Source organism: Carcharodon carcharias, chromosome 20 (assembly GCF_017639515.1).
Source record: "Carcharodon carcharias isolate sCarCar2 chromosome 20, sCarCar2.pri, whole genome shotgun sequence".
Taxonomy (NCBI): Eukaryota; Metazoa; Chordata; class Chondrichthyes; order Lamniformes; family Lamnidae; genus Carcharodon; species Carcharodon carcharias.
This window is the reverse complement of record NC_054486.1, coordinates 75675896-75703263: the sequence shown is the minus strand read 5'-3', so window position 1 is coordinate 75703263 and position 27368 is coordinate 75675896. Positions and strand designations below refer to the sequence as shown.

The window sequence follows — 27368 nt, the reverse complement described above, 5'->3', positions numbered from 1 at the left end:
TCAGACCCCGGGGATTTATCAGTCTTCAATCCCATCAATTTCTCTAACACCATTTCCCTACTAATACTGATTTCTTTCAGTTCCTCCCTCTCACTAAACCCTGTGTTCCCCAACATTTCTGGTATGTTATTAGTGTCCTCCTTTGTAAAGACAGAGCCAAAGTATGTATTTAGTTGGTCAGCCATTTCTTTGTTCCCCATCATAAATTCCCCTGTTTTTGACTGTAAGGGACCTACATTTGTCATCACCAATCTTTTTCTCTTCACATACCTATAGAAAATTTTACAGCCAGTTTTTATGTTCCCTGAAAGCTTACTCTCGTACTCTAGTTTCCCCATTTTAATCAATTCCTTGGTCCTCCTTTGCTGAATTCCAAACTGCTCCCAATCCTCAGGTCTGTTGTTTTTTCTGGCCAATTTGTAAGCCTCTTCCTTGCATCTAGTACTATTTCTAATTTCCCTTGTAAACCATGGTTTGGCCACCTTTCCTGTTCTACTTTTGTGCCAGATAGGAATAAACAATTGTTGCAGTTCACTCATGCAGTCTTTGAATGTTTGCCATTGCCTATCAACCGTCATCCCTTTAAGTAACATTTCCCAATCCATCATAGCCAACTCGTGCCTCATCCCATCGTAGTTTCCTTTATTAAGATTCATGACCCAAGTCTCAGAATCAACTATGTCACTCTCCATCTTGATGAAGAATTCTATCATATTATGGTCGCTCATCCCCAAGAGGCCTCGCACAACTAGATTGCCAATTATTCTTTTCTCATTACACAATACTCAGTCGAGGATGGCCTGTTCTCTCGTTGGTTCCTCAATGTATTGGTCCAGAAAAACCGTATACACTCTAGGAATTCCTCCTCTACGGTACTGTTACTAACTTGATTTGCCCAATCTATAAGCATATTAAAGTCACCCATAATTACAGACGTTCCTTTATTACATGCGTCTCTAATTTCCTGCTTAATGCCATTCCCAACATCACAACTACAATTTGGGGGTCTATATACAACCCCCACTAACGTTTTTTTCCCCTTAGCGTTTCTCAGTTCTACCCATACAGATTCCACATCGTCAGAGCTAATATCTTTCCTCACTATTGCATTAATTTCCTCATTAACCAGCAATGCATCTCCACTAACGTTTCCTTTTTGTCTGTCCTTCCTAAATACTGAATACCCCTGGATGTTCAGTTCCCATCCCTGGTCACCTTGCAGCCATGTCTCCGTAATTTCGACTATATCATACCTATTTACATCTATTTGCGCGGTTAATTCATCCACTTTATTGCGAATGCTCCTCGCGTTAAGGCACAAAGCCTTAAGGCTTGTCTTTTTAACATTACTTGTCCTGTTCCCACTATTTTTCACTGAGGCCCTGTTTGATTCTTGCCCTTGATTTCTCTGCCTATCACTTTTTAAATTCCGCTTTTTGTCTTTCTTTCTTGTCTTTGATTCCCCTTCATCTGACTCCTTGCATAGGTTCCCATCCTCCTGCCATTTTAGTTTAAACTCTCCCCAACCACTCTAGCAAATGTTCCCCCTAGGACATCAGTCCCGGTCCTGCCCAGGTGTAACCCATCCAGTTTGTACTGGTCCCACCTCCCCCAGAACCGGTCCCAATGCCTCAGGAATCTGAAACCCTCTCCTTCACACCATCTCTTCAGCCACATATTCATCTGATATATCCTGCTATTTCTACTCTGATTGGCACGTGGCACTGGTAGTAATTCTGAGATCACTACCTTTGAGGTCCTACCTTTTAAATTACTTCCTAACTTCCTAAATTCTGCTTTTAGGACCGCATCCCTTTTTTTACTTATGTCGTTTGTACCAATGTGTACAACGACCACTGGCTGTTCACCCTCCCCCTTCAGAATGTCCTCTAGCTGCTCTGAGACATCCTTGACCCTAGCACCAGGGAGGCAACATACCATCCTGGAGTCTCGGTTGTGGCCACAGAAATGCCTATCTATTCCCCTTACAATTGAATCCCCTCTAACTATTGCATTCCCACACCTTTTACTCCTCCCCTGTGCAGCAGAGCCAACCACGGTGCAATAAATTTGGCTGTTGCTGCTTTCTCATGAGAGGCCATTCCCCAAAGCGGTATATCTGTTTTGCAGGGGAATAGCCACAGGAGATTCTTGCACTGCCTGCCTAATCCTCTTACTTTGCCTGGTGGTCACCCATTCCCTTCCTGCCTGTGGACTCTTAGCCTGCGGTGTGACCACCTCGCTATACGTGCTATCCACGATACTCTCCGCCTCGCGAATGCTCCATAGTGTCCCCAGTCGCGGCTCCAGCTCCAAAACCCAGGCTTCCAGGAGCTGCAGCTGGAGGCACTTCCCCCATACATGCTGGCCCCAGGCACTGGAAATGTGCCCGGCTCCCCACATAAAGCAGGAGAAGCACACCACGGCTTTGAGCTCTCCTGCCATGACTTGATCCTTTAAATTAAATTAAACCTTTTCGAAGATACTTAATATCGGACCCTTCTTCCCTGCTCCTCATTGTTACAGAATATAGCCCCTACAAACGATGAAACACAAAATAAAACCTTAAAAACTAGAAGCAATAAAAGTAGTAAATGTTTACCCGGCCGTACTCATGGTACTCAAAGGATCACCTTGTTCTCTCCTCACCGAACTCCCTTAGTCACCCCTGCTTCTCTTCAACTCCCGACTCCTCTCGCACTTCTCAACTCCCAGCTCCTCTTGCACTCCTTTTCAAATCCCGACTCCTCTCACGCTCTTCTTCAATTCCCGACTCCTCTTGCACTTCTCTTCAACTCCCGGCTCCTCTTGCACTCCCTTTCAATTCCCGACTCCTCTCGCGCTTCTCTTCAACTCTCGGCTCCTCTAGGTGCTGCTGACTGCCTGTCCCAGAGTCCTCCTCTTGCCCTCTCGTCCTATGAGTCAACCACATTGTTGTGGATCTGGAGTCACATGTCAGCTAGACTGCAGATTTTCTTCCCTAAATGGGTTCCCTGGGGTTTTTATGACAATCACCATCTGCTGTGGTGGGATTCAAACCCGGATCCCCAGAGCATTACCATTTTTCACTGGATTACTAGTTCAGTGACAATACCACCAAGCCATCGCCTCTCACTCAGTAAATTCCATCAGCTACCATGATGAGATTTGAACCCATGTCCCCAGAACAATAGCTGGGCCTCTGAATTATTAGTCCAGTGACATTACCACTATGCCACCACCTCCCCTAAGACTTTGTCAGCAGCACAGCTGGAATGATGCACTGCTATTGTCTCTGGTGTCTCTAAGGCCCATTTACAGGCCACTTTTACTGCTGGCAATTTGGCTTCTGTCTCCAGGTGAAAATATAAACTTGCTGCTGGAGCCCAGCACTGTAATTTGTCACTCATTGGACTCTTCATAACTTCTGCAGTTGGTAGAGAGCTTCTAGCAGTCAGAAAGAGTTGTGAATTGCAAAGTTCAACGGTGAATCTACTCTTCCATGAGGTAAGTTAAGCTCCATAGCATTGTGAGCTCCAAGCTTCAAGAAGCAGTTTTGGAATATAAGTAAGATACAAAATGCAAGAATAGTTAGTACTATCTACCCAAATGTTGATTAGTGCCAAAGGTGGAACAGGAGCAATTGCCTTTTCTGAATTACTTTTAATTGCTCTTAACTGAAAATGGTAATAACCTTCACCACTTTTTTGAATTGTGGTCTTACTCATTATGGTGGTACCAGTGCTGGAAAAAATGAATATCGTCATTCTATTTGGCACATGCAGGATAGGTGCACAGGTTCTCTGCAGACTGTTCTGGATGTGCAATATGACAAGTGTATCCAAGAGTTAAACTCCATTTCTACAGGAAATGTACAACAATTATATGAATCAGTATGTTGCTACTCTTGGTATGGTGCCTGTCCGAAATATTAGACAAATAAAGAAGAACAAACTTGTATACATCACCTTTCACAACATTAGGATGTCTCAAAGTGCACTGCAACCAATAAGGTGCTTTTGAAGTGTAATCACTGTGCAATGTAGGGAAACACTGTAATCAATTTGTACACAGCAAGATCACAGAAAAATTAATAATATAATGACCAGGCAATCTATTTTAGTGACCATGGTTGAGTGATAAATATTGGCCATAACACCAGGAGAACCATTCTACTCTTCTTTGAATAATCTATGGAATCTTCAACATCCACCGAGAGGGCAGAGATTTAACATCTCACATCAAAGTGCTGCACTGAAGTGTCAGCCTAGATTATATGCTCAAGTCTCAGGAGTGGGACTTGAACCAACAATCTCTAACTCAGGGGTGAGAGTGCTAGCCAAGGCTGACACCAAGTCTTATTACTAGGATCACTAAGCTTATCCTGTTCTCAAATGTCAGACTGTGAGCCCATAACATACCCACTTAACACTACAAAGCAGATATACAATGCCAGATATGAGTGAATCTCATGGGTCAGCCTATGGGTCAGCTGTAAAACAAAATTTCATCTGCATTATTTTTAACCCGCCCAAGCTCAGATGAGAATACTATTTCACATCAGCATGGTGCCTGCCTTTATTTTCCAAAAGGTCAAAGGACAGTGTTCTCACCCACTGTGCCAACACATCTCAAAATAACCAATGACTGAAATCAGACAGCTTGCCAGGTGCAATTAACATCATTCCATAAATGTTAGGTAGTCCCTCTGTATTTTTCCAAAATGGACACATAGATTATAGATCAGTTGTGACTAGGTAGCATGCTCTTATTAGTTATTACTAAACCATTCAAAAAAACTGGTTTCTCAGTCTCAAAATTACACCCATCCCTTAACTGCTCACCTTGAGAGAGTTCCTGGCTTTTCGGCAGAGTTGGTCCTTTCCCATGGCTTTTTACCAGTATCTGTTGAAAAATATTTACACAAATTTAACAAATTTGTAGGCCAGTCTGGTTTGATGTTTCTAAGTCAAAGATGCTTACATGAAATTTACTGTAAATTTTTTAATAAAAACAAATTACTGGACATTTGTGCATTTTGCTTTGAAAGGCTTATAGTCCACCTTTTGCAGAGCTGCTACACCAAATGTTATTTTTTCCCCTGGGAGCTAAAAGACTCACAGGCTATTTTTCTTTATGTTAGGGAGCAGCTTTCCTGCTGACAACCTCCAAAGCTGTGAGGTTTGTACCATATGGTAACAGTAGGACAGCTGCCTTTCAGGCTACTCTGCACATAAGTGCTGATCCAGTCCAAATGTGGGATTTGCATTGTGACAGGTACAAATTCTGTGATCGCTATTTGCAGAAATATTTGCCATAGTTCCAATACTAGTTTCATACATACTCAGCATTTCTACTGGGGAGGTAAAACCACTGATCAAGTAGGTGTTCAAGTCCTAGTTATGTAGAATTGTTCTGTTGTATTTATGGCAGCGTGACCTCAAACCAGGCTTCAATCCAAAAGAAATGTGGGCATGTAAATTGGGCTTTATTGTCCTCTGTACAAATATGCCAAGCTGCACTTTCTGTTAGGTGGGGCCACTAATATTTTTCACTTAAAAAAGATAGTTTTACTGACTTTTGGGGACTCAAGTGATTAATACACAATAAAACAATATAAAAGGGGATTTAGCAATAATGTGACCGACACATTTTCTTAGAGCTCCGGCACTTCAAAATTTGGCACCCTGCAGCCAACCCCAATTCTATTCTGCAATGCTCAAGTGCAAACACATTCCAGCAATGGTCACTGCACATTGATTAGCAGTGGAAAATCCTGGCAGATTATCATCTCCAAAGCAGGGAAATTGAGGGGAAACTCACTGTTGCCATTGCTGACATCAGCTCGCTCAGCACAGTGAGGAATCAAATTGAACTTTTTGCTGCAATACACCAAATGGCGCCTTTACTCACTGGTGATCAAAGGGAGCTTCATTTCTTTGGCCTTCCATAAATAACTACTAAAACCTGCGCTCCTAATGGCAGACAGACATTACTAGATTAAGGACTGAGCTCAGATCATGGATTATAAGATACTGAAAGTCCACAACCACACTACAGCACTAATACTTTCACAAGACCTGCTGTTATATTACATTATCAGTTTAATTGTTTCCAAATTTAACTGTCAACTTTTTTTTATTAGCTTTCCTTCCAAAAAGTCTAATTATTGGTTAGGTGATTAAGGTATAAATACAAGTTTCATAGGTCATAGAGAACATTTTTCTTGTTAAAAACAATGGGAACACAAGTAAATCTTGGTTATGACAAGATGTCCTTTTAATTATTTTCTTGCAGCTTAAGGAGAGTATAAAAAGATTTCATTAGAAGTCCTGTTAAACAACAGATTAAAACATCTGAAGGCTCCCACAAACCTTCAAAAACCTCACTATACTCACTAAAGTGCACTTTCAGATACTGAAGAACTTGATGCCAGCTGAAGTACATTTAAAAGGATTACAGATCTCACTGGGAGATGTAAATATTGTTTAAAAGATAAATAGGTGGCCAAAGGAGAGTGTTTCTCTTAGAAAGACAAGTGATATCCTCCCCATAAAACAAGCAGAATTTTAGTAACAATTGATAAGATTAAATTAGGGTACATCTTGAGGAAATGCTTGAAAGGATACTGAAGAGGACAGCAAGTGGTACAGTGGTAGTAGTCCACATTAGGAAAATAATAATAGGTCCTAAAAGTCACATACTTGAGAATTACCTCCATATGCAAATTTAAGGCATGATTCGAAATGATGTTTCCTAATATACTCCCAGTGTTAAGGAAAGGTGGCAGAGGTAGGGGTGGGTGGAGTTCATGAGAAAATTGAGTATGTAATGTAAACATGGTGTGAAATACTACCCTTATAAATACTTTCAGAACAAAAAGGACTTGTACAGGAGAGTTAACTAAGCAGGAGCAAAGAGATTTGCAAAGAATATGGAGGAAGCAATCAAGAATCACTGAAACTAGATAGATGGAGTTGGGAGGGTTGGGCAGGGAGAAAAGCAAACTTCAGAGGAGACATATAGCATGATAAAAGGTAGTTAACAGGTCAATATGAATAATGATACCTAGAGTGACAAAAAAGAGCCAGAGACTTGAAGCTGGCAGACATTGAGGGAAGATGAAAGGAGGCAAATGTGTAAAATGAATTGATATATGAATACTAGGAGTATTCAAAAGCAGATTACAGAATGGGAGGCTGTGATGGCACTAGGGAACTACAATGTAGTGGTAATGATAGAAACATAGCCTAGTGCAACAGAGGATCAAGCACAGACTAGGCCACAGAATTTAGCACCCTTATTTTCTGAGTTATGGATGCTGTTTCAGGTTCAAAATGGCATTTATGCTGCATGCTCACACTTTTGGTGCTGAATGCCATTTTAGTGAGGTTGTTAGTGTGGGCGCTGGGAGCAGGCACCAGAAATATGCAGAGCAGGCAGGTTGTGATGTTTGTCAATGTGTAATGCTGATTTGACTATACCGATCCCATTTTTAACCTTAACGCTCCAGCTAACATCCTCTCTTAATTTCGAATAGCAGAACATGCGCTCAACAGCAGAAGGGATCCTCATTATGATATTTGAAGGGGTCATCAACCACTTTCATTTTAGTTGCTGACTGATTTCTGCTGGCTGTGCTGACTTTCTGGAAGTGTTTGGTAGTTTGTACTGTAACATATAGCTGGTGAAGTCTACAGAAAGTGATGTAGTACATGGTGAAAGTCTTGGTTCTCATTTCATAGGTTCAGATCACATTACTTGCTCCCAGCCATTGTTGTTGTAGTTTTTATCCCCCTTGGTCTGCAACATGATAAGGACGAATGAACAGAGGAGATCAAGCTGCTTGAAAAGAGAGGAGGAGGGAGAAAAAGGCTCTTAGCAGGAGGTCATATCCACCCAGGATCTTCAGGGGGCAATTCTCCTACCTCAATCGCAGTAAGGAACAATGTGTGTGATGTCTCCCTTTCACTAAGGAGGTGCTTACAGAAATCTGCCACCCGTTACAGGCAGATTTTCAGCTTAAAGCAGGGTAGGGACGGCATTGCCACTGGCTGTAACAGTGACTGTGGTCTTCAATTTCTTCACATCAAGTTCCTTCCAGGCTGGAGCAGGCAACATCTCCAAAACCTCACAGTTTGATGTCCACTGCTGCATTTCTCTCTTTCCAGAGTGAAGCAGGTGGAGATAGTGGCTTCCCCATGGTGCAGGATGACACTGAAAGCAGACATATTACCACTTTGCAGGCACTGCATATAAATTCAGAGACATACTGTAACTGCAAAGGATTCCAAGCTCTCAATCTTCAGCTGGTGTGCGACAATACTCTTTTTTATTCATTCAAGAGACGTGGGCTTCGTTAGCTTGGCCAGCATTTATTGCCCATCCCTAATTGCCCTTGAGAAAGTGGTGGTGAGCTGTCTTGTTGAAATGCTGCAGTCCATGCCGTGTAAGTGCACCCACAGTGCTGTTAGGGAGGGGGTTCCAGGATTTTGTCCCAGCGACAGTGAAGGAATGGCAATATATTTCCAAGTCAGAATGGTGTGTGGCTTGGAGGGGAACTTCGAGGTGGTGTTCCCATGTATCTGCTGCCCTTGTCTTTTAGATGGTAGTGGTTGTGGATTTGGAATGTGCTGTCTAAGGAGTCTTGGCGAGTTCCTGCAGTGCATTTTGTAGATGGTACACACTACTGCCACTGTGCATCATTGGTGGAGGGAGTGAATGTTTGTGGAAAGGGTGCCAATCAAGCAGGCTGCTTTGTCCTGGATGGTGTCAAGCTTCTTTCATGCTATTAGAACTGCACTCATCCAGGCAAGTGGAGTATTCCCTCACACTCCTGACTTGTGCCTTGTAGATGGTGGACAGGCTTTGGGGAGTCAGGGAGTGAGTTACTTGCGGCAGGATTTCTAGCCTCATCACCATATCAATGCCTATTATCTTGGCAGCAGTCACAATGCCTTCATTCTGTGTCAGTCCACTGTACCATCAGCACTTGAGCAATCATGATGAAATAGAGGGTGACAAGAGCTATCCACCGACCACCTGGCTCATGACCCTGGTGTCCAACCTACTCAAGTGGACAGCTTGCATATAACAAAAGCCAAGCTGCTACATGAAATGTTATTGGGTAGTTCATTGGGATGTTTAAGCAATGTTTTCACTGACTGGAGAGATCCGGGGGAGCCCTGCAGTACTCGTCAAAGAGTGTGTCAGGTTTCAACATGTTCTGCTGTATCCTGTACAACCTCGCCATCATGAGAGCAAAGCCCTTGCCACCAGATATACTGTCAGTGCCTGATGAGGTGGAGAAGGAGGAGCAGTAAGAATGGAGGAGGCAACCATCACAACTCCTTTTCATTTGGGCGTTCCTGAGTGGTTCATTGGACTAAGCTGCCAGTGAACACAATCCCAATTTGCCATTTTATCAAGCTGAAATAAAACCAATCACAAAACAAACATTTAAGACGACAGCAATCAAACCATTCAATATTCCATGTAAAAGGTAACTAATCACCTTTGTACATTCCCTTGGTGCTTGTCTTGTAGGCGCATTTGTCTGTCCTGGTGCTCTTATAGAATACGACTCCAGTGGTTACAGTATGGCCAATGGCTCATGTTCAGTGGGGGATCTGCAGATGGCTTTGCAGGGTGACCTTGAACAACTCTGGCCCTCGAAGGCTTGGCTTTGCACTGCACCACCTTGGCATGGCTGGTAGCAGTCTGGATTAGTTGGCTCACAGGCAACTGCAAGGGCACTGGCAGAGTGGCAGTGGTGGGAGGGCAGATGCTGTCACCCTGAGAGACAGTAGCAGGTTTGTGTCCATGGAGCCACTGCCACTCTCCGGGGGGTTGGGTGGGGAAGAAAGCACTTTGGCAATCCTTGTAATCTGTTGGAGGGCATAATGCTGAACTGCTGTGAGAAGCTGCAAAGCCCTTTGAGCACTGATATCTGCAGCCATGATGGCAGCAATTTGAGTGTTCATGGTAGAAGGCTGAGCTTGCTTGACTTCAATCTGAGTTTTCACTGCTTCACTCAGATGTTGGATGGCTTCTGCTTGTACTGCAATGAGACATCAGCCAGCGGATGCTGCATCATGGTTGGATTCCCAAGTGTGGTAATGCAGTTGGCCACTGCTTCCACATTGGAAAGGAGAGGCTCCAAACCCTGTGTAGAGCTGTGTGCAAATGGCGGATTCCTTTATGCTCCATGACAATCTTCCTGGCAGGCCTGCTGATGCGTCCAGTATTTCTGTGTGCAAATCCATCAGTATTTCTCTGTGTGCCACCCCATCAAAGTCCTCATCTGAGTTCTCTGGAGCAGAATTTGTGTGTAATCTCATTCCCTGGTGAGCTGGCATCTACACTACCGCTCCCCCCGGCTGCAGCCGCTTATGCTGAGTATCTCACCCCATGTGCAGTTCCTACCTCTAACTCAGCTTCTAAAGTATCAATATCTGAGCTGGTGGCTGTGAGCGTGAGATCGAGTGATCACCGTCTTCCTGCTGTTTCATCACTGCCTGCCCAGATGACAGTTCTTGGACATTAGAAAGGACAGAGACACACGGGTAGAATTGTAGTGACAACAGGGAAGGATGCTAAGAGGTACATGTTTAAATCCTTTGTTGCTTGAATAACAGAGAAAATTGTGGGATGAGGGTGTAAAGGGATGTGAAAAGGGAGTTAGGTATGAGTATACCATCATCTTCAATGCTTCCTGCCCCGTCATTGGCCACAGCCTCAGTCATGGCTGCTCCAATGATGGCAACTGCCACTCCTCCATCATTGTGAAGACATGCAGCTGTGTCTGCTCCCTGCTTAGTTGCTGCTGCTTCCTGCTCTGCACCATCTCATCTTGCAGGAAAGAGGGAAGTGTGTTAGTGAGAGTGGTGCAATGTGTTTAGATGATATTTCTATCATGGTTAATTAGCTGGCAATGTGTGGAAGCTGTGAGATGTAGATGTGAGGCTTGCAACAGTGCTAAGTGTGTGAGAAGGAGGGGAAGCTATGAATGTGAGGTTTGAGTTGTGATCACTAGAGATTGTTGGAGGTTAATGTTAGGGGTGTGATGCATTGAGCAGTGTCTGAGGCTAGTGGTGCAGTTGGTGGGATATGGCATTTGAAGATGTATTCATTGACCTTGGCCAACTGTGTGAGGTTGTTGAACTTCTTGTCGCACTGCATCCAGATCCTGGAGCTAAACTGAAGGCATTGACTGTGACAGCTATCTGCTCCCACTGCCTTTGGGGTGTCTGTCTGATCCCCCCGAGGATAAAGGACCTCTCTCCTCCTATCTACTTTCTGCACCAAAGCCTTTAGTGCTGTGCAGGGAGAACCTTGCCATGTTGTGCCATTCTTCTGTTTTTCCCAAGTCAACCTTTAATTTCGAATGACTTCCAGCACTTGCTCCAGTTAAAATATACTCCATGTTTATGAGGTCCAGGCCAGCTTGAAACCATGCTAGCCTCTAATGATTTTGTGCCCCCTGTTCAGGTGTACAGCCACTCAGCAGCATGCTTAGTGCTGATTACATGCTGCAATCATTTAAATAGGTAGGCAGCAAAGGTTTTGTGCTGACTGCACTGGAAGCAACGGGCACGGGTTAATTTCACATTGCGATCCTGCTCCCCTTTCCAAGTCTTTGTGAATTTCGTGACCAAAGTCTGTGTGAAATATTAATATACAACATTTTCAAAAGATCTGTGACATCCTGTCCTTCAAATTATCTGCATGCTCATAATTTCAAAGAATAGATTACGAACTTCACCTGTTGAATTTTGCAGACCAGGACCTCGTGTACTGGGTGAAGGTGAAGAGCTTGCATCCTCCTGATTAAAATAATAATAGTAATAATATTAATTATTATGACTTTGCTTGTCAAAAAAAGTGTTTTACTGTTCTTGTTAACTTGCACAAATGCTGATTCGGCGTATTCTATTAACTACTCTTATGTCCTTTTGTCAGTTAGATACAACACTGCTTTCTAGGACATGTCAGTAATACAATTGCCTGCATATTCACAGCATTAGTTTGCTCAAATACAATTAAATAAAACTGACTTGGAAGTTGAAAAAAGTTCCTGAATGTATTCAATCTAAAAGCTGATTACGCACATTCTGGCTTTCCTCCTCTTTTTTGTCGCCTACTTTATCTGTTTGTTGGGCAGCTTTCCTTCTGAAAATAAGAGAGAAAGGAAACATGTTTTAGTCTTTTGTTGTCATAAGAATGATTAGTTCAATTGTAATATGACTTATGTGAGTTTTCTTTTCTGCTCCGAGGTGACAGTGCTGGTGAACTGAAATTTTCCTCACTTTTCATAACAAGTAGCCCTACCCACTTAAGACATGCTGGAGACCATTCTAACTTTGTTTACATGTGTGTTTTTTTTGACATAAGTGAGAATATTCAGCACATTTCTGTTTCAGATCTGCTGCATCTCTCCCATTCAGTGTTGTTTTAATCATGTTCCCTGTAGTGATAGTTCACTCTTGAAATCCAAGATAAAAGCAAAATACTGAAGATGCTGGAGAAATGAAATAAAAACAGAAAGTGCTAGAAAAGCTCAGCAAGTCTGGCAGCATCTGTGGAAAGAGAAACAGAGTTAATGTATCAAGTTGAATATTCAGAGTATTCTATTAACTATGCTGCACCCGTTTGTCCGTTAGAAGAGTCATACTGGACTCGAAACGTTAACTCTGTCTCTCTCTTCACAGATGCTGCCAGGCCTGCTGAGTTTTCCAGCACTTTCTGTGTTTATTTCATTCTTGGAATCTGCTCGACCAATTTGTCAGCTTTCTGCAGTTTCTCAACCCAAAGTGGAAATAAAATTTCTAAGAAACTTTATTTTTGCCTTAAGTACTCCTCACCAACTGGGTAGAGTTAATCAACCAGTGGCTGTTTGTCAAACCAGGAAAAAACAATGCTTCAGAAAGACTTGGGTGTGCTCATATAAGGAATGCAGAGAGTTAGTTTGCAGGTACAGCAAGCAATTAGGAAGTCAAATGGCATGTTGGCTCTTATAACAAGAGGATTGAAGTACAGGAATAAAGAGGTCTTGCTACAACTGTACAGGGCTTTGGTGAGACCACATGTGGAATAGAACCTCAGAACCATAGAAAAGTTACAGTTAGAAAGAGGCCATTCAGCCCATTATGTTTGCACCAGTCAAAAAGAGAAAAAAAGAAACTAGCCGCTCATTTTAATCCCACTTCCCAACACCTGATCCGTAGCCTTGCAGGATACAGCACTACAGATGCTGATCCAGGTACCTTTTAAATGAGTTGAGCGTTTCAGCTCAACCACCAACCTAGGCAGTGAATTCCAGACGCCGTCACCCTCTGCGTAAGAAAGCTTTTCCGCATGTCCCCTCTAATCCTTCTACCAATCACCTTAAATCTATGCCCCTTGGTAATCAACCCCTAAGTTAGGGGAAACAAGTCTTTCTTGTCTACCCTATCTAGGCCCCTCATAATTTTGTACAGCTCAATTAGGTCACCCTTTAGCCTTCCCTGTTCTAAGGAAAACAACCCCCTCCTATCCAATCTCTCCTCATAGCTGCAATTTTCCAGCCCTGGCAACATTCTTGTAAATCTCCTCTGCACTCTCTCCAGGGTAATTATTTCCTTCCAGAACTGACCAGAATTGTACACAAAATTCCAGCTGTGGCCCAGCCAGCATTTTATACAGTTCGATCATTACATCCCTGCTTTTGTATTCAATACATTGCTCAATAAAGGAAAACATTCCATATACTTTCTTGACCACTTTGTCCACCTGTCCTGGCACCTTCAAGGATCTGCTGACGTGCACTCCAAGATCTCTCACTTCCTCAACCCCACTCAATAACTTCCCATTTATTGAGTATTCCCTTGCTTGTTTGCCCTCCCCAAATGCATTACCTCACACTTATCTGGTTTGAATTCCATTTGCCACTTCTCCACCCACTCAACCAAATCACTGATATCATTCTGGAGTCGACAGCTATCCTATTCACTATCAACTACATGGCCAATTTTTGTGTCATCTGCAAATTTTCCAGTCATGCCTCCCACATTTGAGTCTAAATCATTAATATATACAACAACCAGCAAGGGCCCCAACTTTGAGCCCTGTGGAACACCACTGGAAACTGTTTATCATTCGCAAAAACATCCATCAACCATTACCCTTTGTTTCCTGTCACCGAGCTAATTTTGGATCCAACCTACCATCTTCTCTTGTATCCCATGAGATCTCACTTTCCTGCCCAGTCTGCCATGTGGAACCTTGTCAAATGCCTTACTGAAATCCATAAAGACAACATCCACGACACTTCCCTCATCAATTCTCCTTATTATGTCCTCAAAAAATTCTATTAAGTTAGTAAGACACGATCTTCCCCTAACAAAACCATGCTGACCAGCCCTGATCAATCCGTGCCTTTCTACGTGACAGATTATCCTGTGTCTCAGAACTGAAAACAGTAATTTTCCCATCATCGAAGTCAGACTGACCGGCCTATAATTTTCTGTCCTATCCCTTGCACCCTTTTGAAATAATGGTACAACTTTCACAGACCTCCAATCCTCTGGGACTTCGCCTGTATCTAGTTAGGGTTGGAAAATGATCCTTAGAATATCTGCTATTTCCTCCCTGGCTTTCTTCAAAGGCCTGGAATACAATTCATCCGGCCCTAGTGATTTATCCACCTTCAAGGATGTAAGTCCCTCCAGAACTTCCTCTCTCACTATGCTTGTTGTATTTAATATTTCACACTCCTCCTCTTTAACTAGAATGTTTGTATCATCTCTCTCCTTAGTGAAGACAGAGACAAAGTACTCATCGAGAACCCTCATCTTCTGCATTAACCCACAAGTTACCGTGTACATCTCTGATAGGCCCTACCTTTTCCTTAGTTATGTGTGGTTTTTGTCTCCATGTTTAAGGAAGGGTATATTTTCATTGAAGGAAGGGCATTCAAGGGTCACTAGATTGGTCACTGGGATGAGAGGGTTGTCCTATAATGAGAGGCTGAGTAAATTGGACCCATACTCTCTGGAATTTAGAAGAATGAGAGGTGATCTCATCTGAACATACAAGGGTCTGAAGGGGTTTGATAGGGTAGATGCTGAGAGATTGTTTCCACTGGTCGGGGAACCTAAAATGTTGGACACTGTCTCAGGATAAGTGGTCAATTATTTAGGACCAAGATGAGGAAAATTTGCTTCACTCAAAGGGTTGTGAATTTTTGGAATTCTTTACCTCAAAGAGTTGTGGAAATTCCATCATTGAATACATTTAATCTTGGGATACACAGATCTATGGTCTCTCAGGGAATCTAGGAAAAGGGGACCAGGCAGCAAAGTGAAGTTGAAGCCTGAGATCAGCCATAACTGTATTGAATAGCCGATCAGGCTCGATAGGCCATATGGTCTATCCCTGCTGCTATTTATTCTTGTGTTCTTGCGCTTTGAGGAGTTAGGAGTTGGGTGAAGAAGAATTTTGGGAACCTGCAATTGTTGTCGGAGACACGCAAAATCCTCAGAGCGGTAGGCAGAGAACATGATGATGTTCTCAAGGGATGACTGAAGGTGAAAAGATTATAAACACAAAAATTAACACATGTACAACGATGCCCGTAGTTTGTCCTGCTCTCCATTTTGGCAGATTTACCCTTACAGCAATATGAAGAAGAAGGCCTTGCGACATAAGTGGTAATGAAGGAAGGCCTTCAACATGGTTTAGAACTTCAGAAAGATTGTTGAATTAAGAGCACTAGAGTTTCCACTGACATTGATATATAAAAGGTAAGTATCCCACATTAATCCGCAGAGAAGGGATTGGGGTGAATATTTGGTCAACATAACAGGTTGAATCTCGACTTTGAAAATTTTCAGGCTTCGGGACCATTTTTGGGTCCCAAGCCCATTTGCAGCAGTGACCTCAAGTTTGATACTGTGTGAGCCATTCAATTAAGAAGACACCTCCATGAGTGTTGTCCAATTAGGGATGGCGGGTGATTTCTGGAGGCGGGAGTTGGAACCATAAAGCCAGCAGCCTATCACCAGTGAGAGCGCTGCTGAGGGGCAAGCATCAGGAGTGGCAGGGACCACTCATTACCAGGGGAGTGGATGACACTGCAGCATTATCAAAGACATCTCCAGGAGATACTTGCACTATGACAAGCCTCTGGCATGGGAATACAACAGCCTTGTCATTTCTTGCAGGTAAACATTAAAAAGTCTTAAAATTTCATCCAGCTCCGGCTGTGTAGCCACCTCCCTTGAATTGCCAGGGTACTGATGCAGCGGTGGGTTGTGTAACGCTGGCAAAATTGTCTTGTGCTGGGAAAATTGCTGAAAATTCGTTCATCAACTGCCTTATGGCTTCCCACCATAGGTGCATGGGTAGCCAGCACCGAACCCAGTCTATCCCTGGGAAAAATTGGCTGGAGGTAGAAGCTCACTGGCAAACCAGCCTTATGTATTTTTTTCAAATTTCATTCCCTGCATCCCTCCACAACTCCTGTCCCCAAAGGCCTGGAAAATTACCCCCACAATGGGTTGGATTCTATCAATATAGGATCCCCTGTACACCCAGTTCTTGCAAACATCTTTATTGGGTTCCATAAAAAACACGTCTTTGATGGGATGACACCTAACCCCCTACCCCTTGCGTATCTCTGATTTGTGGATGTTACAGTTGCTATATTTATATCCATAGCAGCATGTAAGAATTTCCTTGCATGTCTTAATGGGCTCCATGCTGCACTCAAATTCACCTTTGAAATGGAGCAGTCAAATGAACTCCCTTTCCTTGATGTATTAGTTGAGAGATATGCCAGATAGTTCTCTACCACAGTCTACTACAAGCCTACCTTCACTGGTCAATAGAGGAGTTGGAATTCTTACAATTCCACACACTATTAGATTGGCCTTATTGGCAACCTCGTAAATAGGGTGCAAGCCATTTACTTACCATGCAAGCTTGATGCTGAAATAGGGCGCATAAAAGACATCCTGCGGGATAATGGCTACCCTGATCACATCATTTTTCGCTGTATATCGCACAAACTCATGAACGGGCCTAAGTGCCCAGTCTACCTCAGATTACCCTGGAAGGGCAAGGTATCTCCAATATTTGAGCAACAGGGGAAACTAGCTGTTTCGAACTGCTACTATGCAGTAGCAACATGAGTGGTATTTGCCACTAACAGGATGTTGCTGTCAAGCCAAAAAGTCGTTCTGCCTTCACACAAATGAGTAATGTAGTATATGAGTTTCAGTGCCAATATGTAGGCCGTACGTCCCAAAGACTGGCGAATTGTATCAAACAGTATGTCCCTTCTGCTGTTTGCAACAGGCAAGGTACAAACCATACCCAACCAGCCTATGCTTGCAAAACTCAAAACACAGTGTCTAACATTAGATGTGATTCCGTGATTGGGCAACATTTGCTAAATAATCCTTAGTGTGCTAAACATGATGTTGACAACCAATTTAAGATTGTCAATTGGGCCTGCAGTGGAGTGCAATTGCATGTACCGGAAGCTACATATATTCATACACAGGGCCCTGTTCTTTGCAGACGGATGGAACATGTACACACATTGCACCTGTTTCAGCTAAACAATAATAAGTTATAGCCATTCGCTGGTCTATTCCTCAGGGCAATGCCTTGACCAATCAGAGTCAAGCTGCCAGGTTTAAAATGTCAAACAATGTTGGCAGTTAACTGTCAGTCACCACTAATTCCATGGCAATGCCTCTACCAATCAAAGTCCACTTGCCAACCAATCAGCACTATCCTCTCATACAGTATAAAGTTGTTGCTTCCTCTGACATTGGTATTCTTGCGATTGTCCTGATGAGTGCAAGACAAAATCTTGATCTTGTTCTTCCTGTGCTTGTGTTTAACTCATTTTTATGCCCCAGCACAGATCTCTGGGACATGCTGTTACTCCTGCCAAACTGAAAAATATCCATTTACGGGTGGGATTTCCATTCCAGGTTTGGGAACCTGATATCAGGACCAGTTCCACATCCTGATATCACGTGCTTGTTCCTAACGTGTCCACCTCAATTTTTAAAGTCTCAGCCAATTAAGGGTCACGGAGTGGGTTGCCATCCAATCATACAGTTTCCTTTTGAATTGTGATCTTCATTAGTTATTAATTCACACCCTTCTAAAGTCCTGCTTTCAACTTATACAGTAAAACGACATCTCTATTATTTCATTACTTTCACAACAAGATGGTTCTCTCCATCTTTAATCAGTCCTTATCTTCTTTGGCTCCTCTGCTTTCATGTGTGCTTGTAAACATACCTACTAGTTTTCTTCATGTTAATTGTCAACCTCATTTCATTCTCCTTCTAAACTATCCTAATCTCCCTTTTTGCTATATTTCCACACTTTTTATATTTCTCATAACTTGTTTAAAACCAATTTTATTTTAATCTTCTATTTATCCTTGGAAATTCAGTGTTTCATGCACGGTTTTCACTCCAAGTCATATTGTATTTTACCTGTATCTTATACATTATACATAGGAGGTATTTAAATATCTCCTAACACTGGCCAACATTTTTTGAGCCAGTAATTCCAGCAGGATCCCCTTTCATGACATGCTGGACCATATGATATTTTACTGCAATATATATAAGTTCTTAAATTGTCAAGTTCATAGCATGTTTAGGACTTAGTTTAGCACATACCGTTTTGCCAGTAGTTTATTCATTTCATCCATCAGTCCTCCTCCTCCCCCTCCCCCAGTTGCTGCTGCCCCACAGCTGTTTCGATTGGCTTCACTCTTCGAAGCTCCCCCAGGACTTGAACTTCCCGAACCTTCTTCAGGCTGCAGAGAAGTTTAGAAATAAAGAACAACGATTAAGATTTTGGAACAATCTGCATTTACTGTACATATTTAGTATTAACTGTTCGATTGACCAAATCGTATTCTCTTGAAATACAAAGTAATAAAATTAGGATTTTAATTTTAATAGTTACCATGTTAATATAGATTTGCACCTTTCTTTTAGGTGACAAGAGCTTAATCATATTTACAGAGCTGCAAATGTAAACTCTGTCCAGCACCCGACGTGTTACAATTCCAACATCTACAATTTTGTTTTACTGGGTAAGAAGTTTACCAAAAATAAATCAACCTTTTAATTGCACAGGCACTTTCAACATAAGATACAGATACAAGAGAGGCTGCTGGAGGGCTGCAGGATTGTTAATGCTATGTACCACTATTCAATAAAAGGAGAGGTATAAACAAGGAAACTACAGGGCAGTCAGCCTAACATCAGTGATAGGGAAGTTACTGGAAACTATCATCAAAATACATTTTAATTAGGAAAGGCATGAGTTAATCAAGAACTTCTAGCATGGATATGTTACAGGCAAATTGTGTCTGATTATCTTATTCAATTCTTTGATAAAGTAACAGAGAAGTTTGATAAAGTTGGTGCAGTAGATGTATATGAGGACTTTTGGAAGGCAACAAAATGCCACATAAGGAGTTCATTGAGAAGATGGAAGCCCATAAAATTAAGGGGAAAAAGATGGTGTGGATACAAAATTGCCTCGGTGGCAGGAATCAAAGGGTGATGGTGGATGAATGTTTTTCAGCCTGGGAGGTGGTTTGCAGTGGGAATTCCTGAAAGATCTGCTTTGGGTTCATTTCTCTTTGCAATTTAATAAGCAACCTAGACTTGGGTGTAGGGAGCAGCATTATATAAGTTGCAGATAGGATAGTCAGGATAACCATAGTCAAGAACAAAAGGGACAATCAAAACTGCTAGGAGTGTACAATTGAGTTTAAATTCAATTAATTAATACATCTGGATTAAAAATCTAACCTCAGTAATGATGATAATGAAACGACTGGATTGTCATAAAAACCTATTTGATTCACTAATGTTGTGATGGCCTTTGACCTACTAAAGCAGTAACAGGAAGGAAAATTTGTAATTATCTTGGAATATTTGGGGAATCAGTAATTGTTTTTAAAAATGTTTAAAAAGGACATTTAAGAGTTTGTATCACTTATAAAGGGATCAATTGTAATTTTTGGATAATAAGAAATACTGGTCCATGTGACCTGTTGTCTCTTGGAAGCAGTACCTGCAGGAAGAAAGGGAAAATAGGGAGGCCATGTGGTTTCAAATCTGTAGAGGGGGAGAGAACAGAGATGATACATTTAAAAAGAGCTATGTGTGTAAAACAGTTAAGAAGGACAGAAAGCTGAAGACAGGCTTAGAGCAGGGATTGTGAATTTGGTTAATTCTACTGCTGCTATTTCAGTTCTTCCAGAGCCAACCAGACTGTTTAACGGGGTATATTAAAGAGATCAGATAAAGGACACTTTGGTGAATCAGTGCCATCAAGACTGTCATGAACTTAGCTGAGGAGGTTCTGCAGGAGTGTGCCATTTGGCACCATCTCTGGCGAACTAGGATAGAGTGGAGCTGCTGTAGTAGGGGACTTGAGGACCAAATCCATTTCCGTTAGCGAGTTGGGAGCAAGGCCCACTCACCGGCGCAAAAAAGACGCGGAGTGATGTCGGGGCAACCCAACATCATCCCGCCCCATTTAAATATTCAGGCAGGCAGCACGATCAGCGCGAGGTCATTGACAGGGTAGTTAAACCAATTAAAGGCCCTGCCCGTCCAACCTTAAGGCCGGCGGGCAGGCCAGGAGACCCGATGGGCTTCTGACAAAACATGAAACCTCATCCACCAGCGGGATGAGGTTTCATGTCTGTTTTAAAAAAGTTTAATAAAGTTTTTGTGATAATTATTAACATGTCCCATCTCGTGTGACATTGTCACATGAGGGAGACATGTTAATTTTATTTTTCTATTTTTAAAGTTTCAAACACTGTCAGCACTCTCCCTGAGGCAGCACTTAGTCTCAGGGAGATGTGCGCTCTTTTGCTTGCATGCGCGAAAGAGCGCACTCTGACAGTTGGGGAATCCCTCCCCCTTCACACAGGAAACACATAGTGCTTCCTGTAGGGCGGCCCACTGGGCGGGCCTTAATTGGCCTGCCCACTTAAAATGGCGGCAGGGCCCGCCTGCCCATCAAGGGCAAAATTCTGCCCATTGAGTGGGAAAGTAAGTGATCCTGCCTACCGGAGTTCTAGTTGGAAAGAAAGAGAGATTGAACCTGCTGTTATACTTGTGCGGCCAGTGATGCAAATGCTTGAAATTTTATGAGGTGCATCTTTGTTGTGTCAACTATTTAAAGTGAAATTCACCTTTTCGTTTGTTAATTGTCTGTTAATTCATATTTAATTTACATTAATTCTGATTTGTGTTAAAGTAAAAGTTACAAAAAGTGAAATCTTGTTCGGTAAGTTTCTTCATTTTAGTTTAGCAGTTTGGTATATTTCGTTCTTTGGGTTTACAGATTCCCATGGGGATTGTAACAATGTCCTTCATGAAAGAAAATCTCCTGTCCTTGCCTGGTTTGGCCATGATTTTGCAGGATTATGGGGTGGGGGAGGGGTGTTGATGGAGGCAGGAGGTTGGTACGGCAGAAGTGTTGACTGGGAGAAGGGGTTTTAGGTCATGGGTTGTGATATTTTTTCTCAAAAATATACTTTATTCATAAAATCTGTAAAGGTACATTGTGCAATGTTAAATTTGAACTTTACCTAAAGCGCAAAATGGATTGGGTTCCTTCAATACACTATGGGGCATTCTGACGTGCCTCACTACACTTTACGATTACAGGTTATATTTATAATATTCATTCCATGTCAAACACACAGCCCGAGGACCTTTACATAGTTTCCATTCCCTTAGTATCCTATGATGGGAGGGCCTTAGGCAGTGGCCTTTCCCCATTGAGCCTTTAGTGCATCCCTCAGTATGTAGTCCTGGACCTCTGAATGTGTCAATCTGCAACATTTGTGGACAGCTTTTAGCACTGAAGACCAGCAAGTTTCAGGCAGACCAAAGAACATCTTTCACTGCATCGATGGTCTTCCAGCAACAGTTAATATTTATCTCGGTGTGCATCCCTGGGAACAGCTCGTAGAGCGCAGAATCCTGCATTATGGAGCTGCTTGGGATGAACCTCGACAAAACCATTACAAACAGGCATTAGGCTCTTTATTTGACTATGCAAAGGAACTAGTGCTGGTTTAGGCATAGACTCTGCATTTGAATTTTTTGCCTACATCAATAATGTGGATGGTGCACTTCAGGCTTGCAATGTGCTTGGGTCTGGAGGCATATATTGGAATCTGGACGCTTAGGAGGTCAGATTGCAACTGAAATATGCTGCATGGTCAAATTTTTAGGATAATATTTCACAGTGATGTTGCAATTCCAATTTGTACCCATGTCCCTTCAGCAATACAATGTAACGCAAAGAGCTTTAACACATAATATTGGCATTGGCAATGTCCATCACCAACAAGAGAGAATCTAACCATCTCCTCTTGACATCGAATGGCATTACCATCGCTGAATTCCCCACTATCAACATCCTAGGGGTTACTGTTAGCCAGGAACATGACTTACCAGCTATATAAATAATGTGGCTATAAGGACAGGTGAGAGGCTAGGAATTCTGCAGAGAATAACTCACCTCCTAACTCCCCAAAGCCTGCCAACCATCTACAAGGAACAAGTCAGGAGTGTGATGGAATACTCTCCACTTGCCAGGATGAGTTCCAACAACATTCAAGGAACTTGACACCATCCAGGATAAAGCAGTCTGCTTGATTGGCACCCCATCCACCATCTCCAACATCCACTCCCTCCACCATCGTCACACAGTGGCAGCAGTGTGTTCCAACTGCAAGATGCACAGCAGCAATTCACCAAGGCTCCTTTGACAAAACCTTCCAAACCCATGACCTCTACCACCTAGAAAGACGAGGGCAGCAGGTACATGGGAAAACCACCACCTGCAAGTTCTCCTCCAAGTCACACACCATCCTGACTTGAAACTATATTGCTGTTCCTTTACTGTTGCTGGGTCAAAATCCTGGAGCTCCCTTCCCAACAGCATTGTGGGTGTACCTACACCAAATGGACTGCCGCGGTTCAAGAAGGCGGCTCACCTCAATGACAATTAGGCTTGAACAGTAAAAGTGCTGGCCTAGCCAGCAATGCCCACATCCTGTAAAAGAATATTTAAAAATCGCCCACAGAATAAGGCAGCCATCTGGATGAAAAATAATTACTTTTCCATGATAATGCATGATAATGGTTTTATGTCAGAATTACGATGAAATTAATAAAAAAGAAAGCATTTTGCATCAGGTCAGTCAGTTATAATCAAACATAACTCAGATGTGGCTTAGTGTTGGTGAAAAGAAATGGGATTCAAACATCACAACATGCAGAGTTCTGTGAGCTAAGTGGAATCATGCCTAGTGATGGATTAAATAGTGGTTTTAGCTCACTAATGGCAAGTGTTTGTGAGCATTTTAAATCCATACCAGAATATGTGGCACGGTTGTATTGACAGCATATTGCTCTCAACACCAAGGGGCTATTTTCTGTTTGGTGAAATTGATTGACAGAATTGCCAACAACCTGAATCCTCTTAAATACGTATGCAATTAACACCACTACAGGTGAAGTCTGACTTCAGCCATGGGAATGGGGGGCTAGGGGGTGCGTGGCATAATATTGTCACTAGTGGAACAAACTAGTGTTTGTTACACATCTTTTCTAATTTTCCCTTCCATTGACTTCAGTGGGAAGAATATTTGGTCATGGTGAATGGGCAATTTATCTACCCATATTAAACATCTGCCGAATTTGAATTTTAACACCTTTATCTGGTTAGCCTGAATTATCATTATTCAGATATACTGTAACACTACTGTTAAAACCACAAGCTAGCACATTATATAGAACATTACAATGATCCTACATTACGAAATGTCAACAGTTATTCCACTAAAGATCTTGGATTTAATTTCTGATTTAAACCAGAGTCAGAGGGCAGAATCATCCCAGATTTGCATTAAGTATGGTAGCGGGCGGGTAAAACAATATGCAATGGCAGCTTTTCACGCCGTATTGTCCCTAACCCGCCACGTTAATTATGCATTCCTGGGAAACACGCTGTTTCCATGGGGGGCGGGCTCTCATTCGTCCGCCATGCCATCACCTCTCAGTGCTTCCAGCCCACAACTGCTGCAAAGAAGACATAGCCCTGAAAGGCAAAAAGACTGCAGCTCCCAGGTTCAATGCTGCATCCCTCGAGCGCCTTTTAGACACAGTTGAGGCTCTGATGTTCTCTAACGCTGTTCTGGCCGCAGGATGGGCAGCAACCTCACTAATCTGGCTTGGGAGGTGTTGGCAGCAGTGGTCAGTGCCAATGCCCTGCAAAAGATGACAGCCACCCAGTGCCACTATAGGATAAATGGTCTCATTCATTCCACCAAGGTAATTCACTCTTTTCATCACTCTCAACTCACACACTCACAAACCCATCACATCCACAGGGATCTCACTCCCTAAGGGACAACACCACTAACTCTCAAACACACCCTCACATCTCCATCAAGCTCATATCCTCTTGAACTCATGTCCACATCCTGTCCACGGCACCGCTCACCACACAAACATTCCACGCAGTGCCACTTGTCCTGCTCACACACTCTCCATCTGTTTTCATGCAGGAAAAGCCTGCTTACATCAACAGGGAGAGATCCCTCACTCATTTTGAGGAGTGTGCTATCTCACTGACTGGTGAGGACATGGACCGTGCCTGGGGAGACAGTAAGGTCGGCGGCAAACACCCTCGTAAGGATCCTGCACCACATCATCCCTCTCTCAATGCAAATATGAGTGTTCTCTCTCCTGCTTTCGACTGTGCTGCCATGCACTTCTTATCTCTACTTCAGTTCACATGGAGCTCTGCCAAGCAACTAACACCCTCAGCCAGCCAGTCCCTCAGCTCCATCCACGTCCCCACCTCCAGCCAAGAGGACACCTCCTCTATTGAAGAGCTGGAAATAAGCAGCCTAGAAGATCCATCAAAACACTTACCAACACCCTGCACCAGTGGAACCTAGACCTAGAGCAAGCTCAGGTTCACAATGTGCTCACATCATGGACACATGTCCGCAGCAGCAGGCGGCAAGCTCGTGCGAACTCCCTGGCACTCGGAGGACAGCTGGGGATCAGGCATTTGTCTGGTCCGATTCAGAGGATGAACCTCTAGATTTGGCCTTCCAACTAATCCTGGAGAGTCAGCAGAAGGCATGGGAACATCACATGCAAGCACTCTCCCACGCATGCAGATTCTTCAGGTATCGTACTCACCTCAATATCCTGAGCATTTTGAATGCTGCCTGCTTGGGTTTGCTTTCAGTTGTCCATCTGAGCTGACCTGCATCTCTGCTAACCCAATGATTACACTTCCATGCAGCACCTGACCTCGCCAACCATGACTGTTGTTTCACTTTTGATTTGGACAGCAGGGTCTGGATTAGGTTTCTCATGCACTCCCCCATCTTTTCCCCTCCCCCAGTCACCCATTTCCTTTCACAAAAACAGAATTACCTGGAAAAACTTAGCAGGTCTGGCAGCATCGACGGACAAGAAAAGAGTTGACGTTTCGAGTCCTCATGACCCTTCGACAGAACTTGAGTGAGTCCAAGAAAGGGGTGAAATATAAGCTGGGTTAAGGTGTGTTTGGGGGGGGCGGGTTTGGGTGGGGGGAGAGAGAGAGAAGTGGAGGGGGTTGGTGTGGTTGTAGGGACAAACAAGCAGTAATAGAAACAGATCATCAAAAGATGTGACATCTTTTGATGATCTGCTTCTATTACTGCTTGTTTGTCCCTACAACCACAACAACCCCCTCCACTTCTCTCTCTCCTCCCACCCAAACCCCCCCCTCAAACACACCTTAAACCAGCTTATATTTCACCCCTTTCTTGCACTCACTCAAGTTCTGTCGAAGGGTCATGAGGACTCGAAACGTCAACTCTTTTCTTGTCCGCCGATGCTGTCAGACCTGCTGAGTTTTTCCAGGTAATTCTGTTTTTGTTTTAGATTTCCAGCATCTGCAGTTTTTTTGTTTTTACCCATTTCCTTTCCCCCATCATAGCTAATCCTGCTGGCATCATTTTGCACCTTTCCTGCGTTGCCTACCAGCCACAACCCTTTTCCTTCGGGGATGTTCAGATGAACATGCACGTTCCCTTCCTTCCTGAAAATCCCATCCCCATTCACATTCACCTCACCCAACTCCTCCTTCCCACCCCCAGGGTCCGTGTCTGCCTCTGAGTCCCCACCAACCACACTTGCCGTCTCTTCTACCGCTACCATTGAACGTTCATGCTCCCACTCTACCACCTCACTCTGTCCTCGGTCACTCTCGCCATTCCCTCATACCACACATACTCTTGGTTTGCTTCTCAGGAGGCAGTCATGGGCCCAACAGAACCCCCCCTTGCACTTTCACCTGGACATTCCGCACCCCCGCCGAAACTCTTCTTCTCACTTAGTACCCCCACGCCCACAGACTTCCACCCCTCCCCGATTAGTCCCTCCCCCTTCCTGACTCCTTCAGAGACACCTTTACTTCTTCTGCCACACTTAGCACCCCCACGCCCCCCGATTCCTTCCTCCAGCCTTACCTCTTCCTCCAGCCTCCAGAGTCCGGCAGGCTGGCCTTATAATGATATGCTGATATATTACAATGAGGTTCCCGATGTCTGATGGTGGGGAAGGCGGTCCGTCGATGAGCTGAGTGGACAATTGCAAACTGGTTTTACAATGTTGTGAAACTGATTTTTGTCCTTCTTGCCATATTGTCTGCTCATGCCACTGAATATGCCCAACACCAGCAGACATGGAAAATCCCGACCAGAATTTCTATCTACACAAAGTCAATGATTTCAGTTTGATAATTATTCTTAAAAATGTTCCATTCCTGTTTTCACAAAGCTGACATAAATTGGTTGTGTCATCAGATCTCTCACAAGCTCTGTAATTTCCCTACATTTGCTGTATATGCAAAGGAAGAAATCTCTATCACTGATGCCTGACAGACAAGATCTGTCAATTGGTTTACCAGCTTGCTGCCATGATTTGTAGACACCATGTTGTTACAATCTTCGCAAAGACTGATAACTTGCAAGAGAGATGAGTTTCCCAGTGATCAACAGAAAGAACTGGACAATATTTCACGTTTTATGACCTTTACTGTAACAAAGTCAACATAGATGAAATGCCATTTAAACTATCATATCAAACTAAAGAAAAGGTACTTTTGCATTAACCAACTAACAAAACTGGAACATGTTTTGCAAAAAACATTTACGCAACACCTCACATTTGGCAGATATGTAACATTAAAGGAACAGTCCCCTAAACCCTCGCAGCTCTCCATCAGGCTCACTTCTCACTGCCTTGCAGGTCAAAACCTCC

At 43.2% G+C, this 27368-nt stretch overlaps 1 protein-coding gene across 2 annotated transcripts in view; it reads right to left on the bottom strand.

The window, feature by feature from the left end:
* LOC121292193 (ena/VASP-like protein) overlaps positions 1 to 27368 on the bottom strand; it is a 248366-nt gene that overhangs the window by 20102 nt on the left and 200896 nt on the right. For both annotated transcript variants that reach the window (XM_041213864.1, XM_041213865.1), the window contains 4 exons: positions 18669 to 18808; positions 12090 to 12150; positions 11744 to 11804; positions 4824 to 4884 (listed from right to left, as the gene is read on the bottom strand). In XM_041213864.1, coding sequence (XP_041069798.1) covers positions 4824 to 4884; positions 11744 to 11804; positions 12090 to 12150; positions 18669 to 18808 — 323 coding nt within the window. The remainder of the gene's footprint in view (positions 1 to 4823; positions 4885 to 11743; positions 11805 to 12089; positions 12151 to 18668; positions 18809 to 27368) is intronic.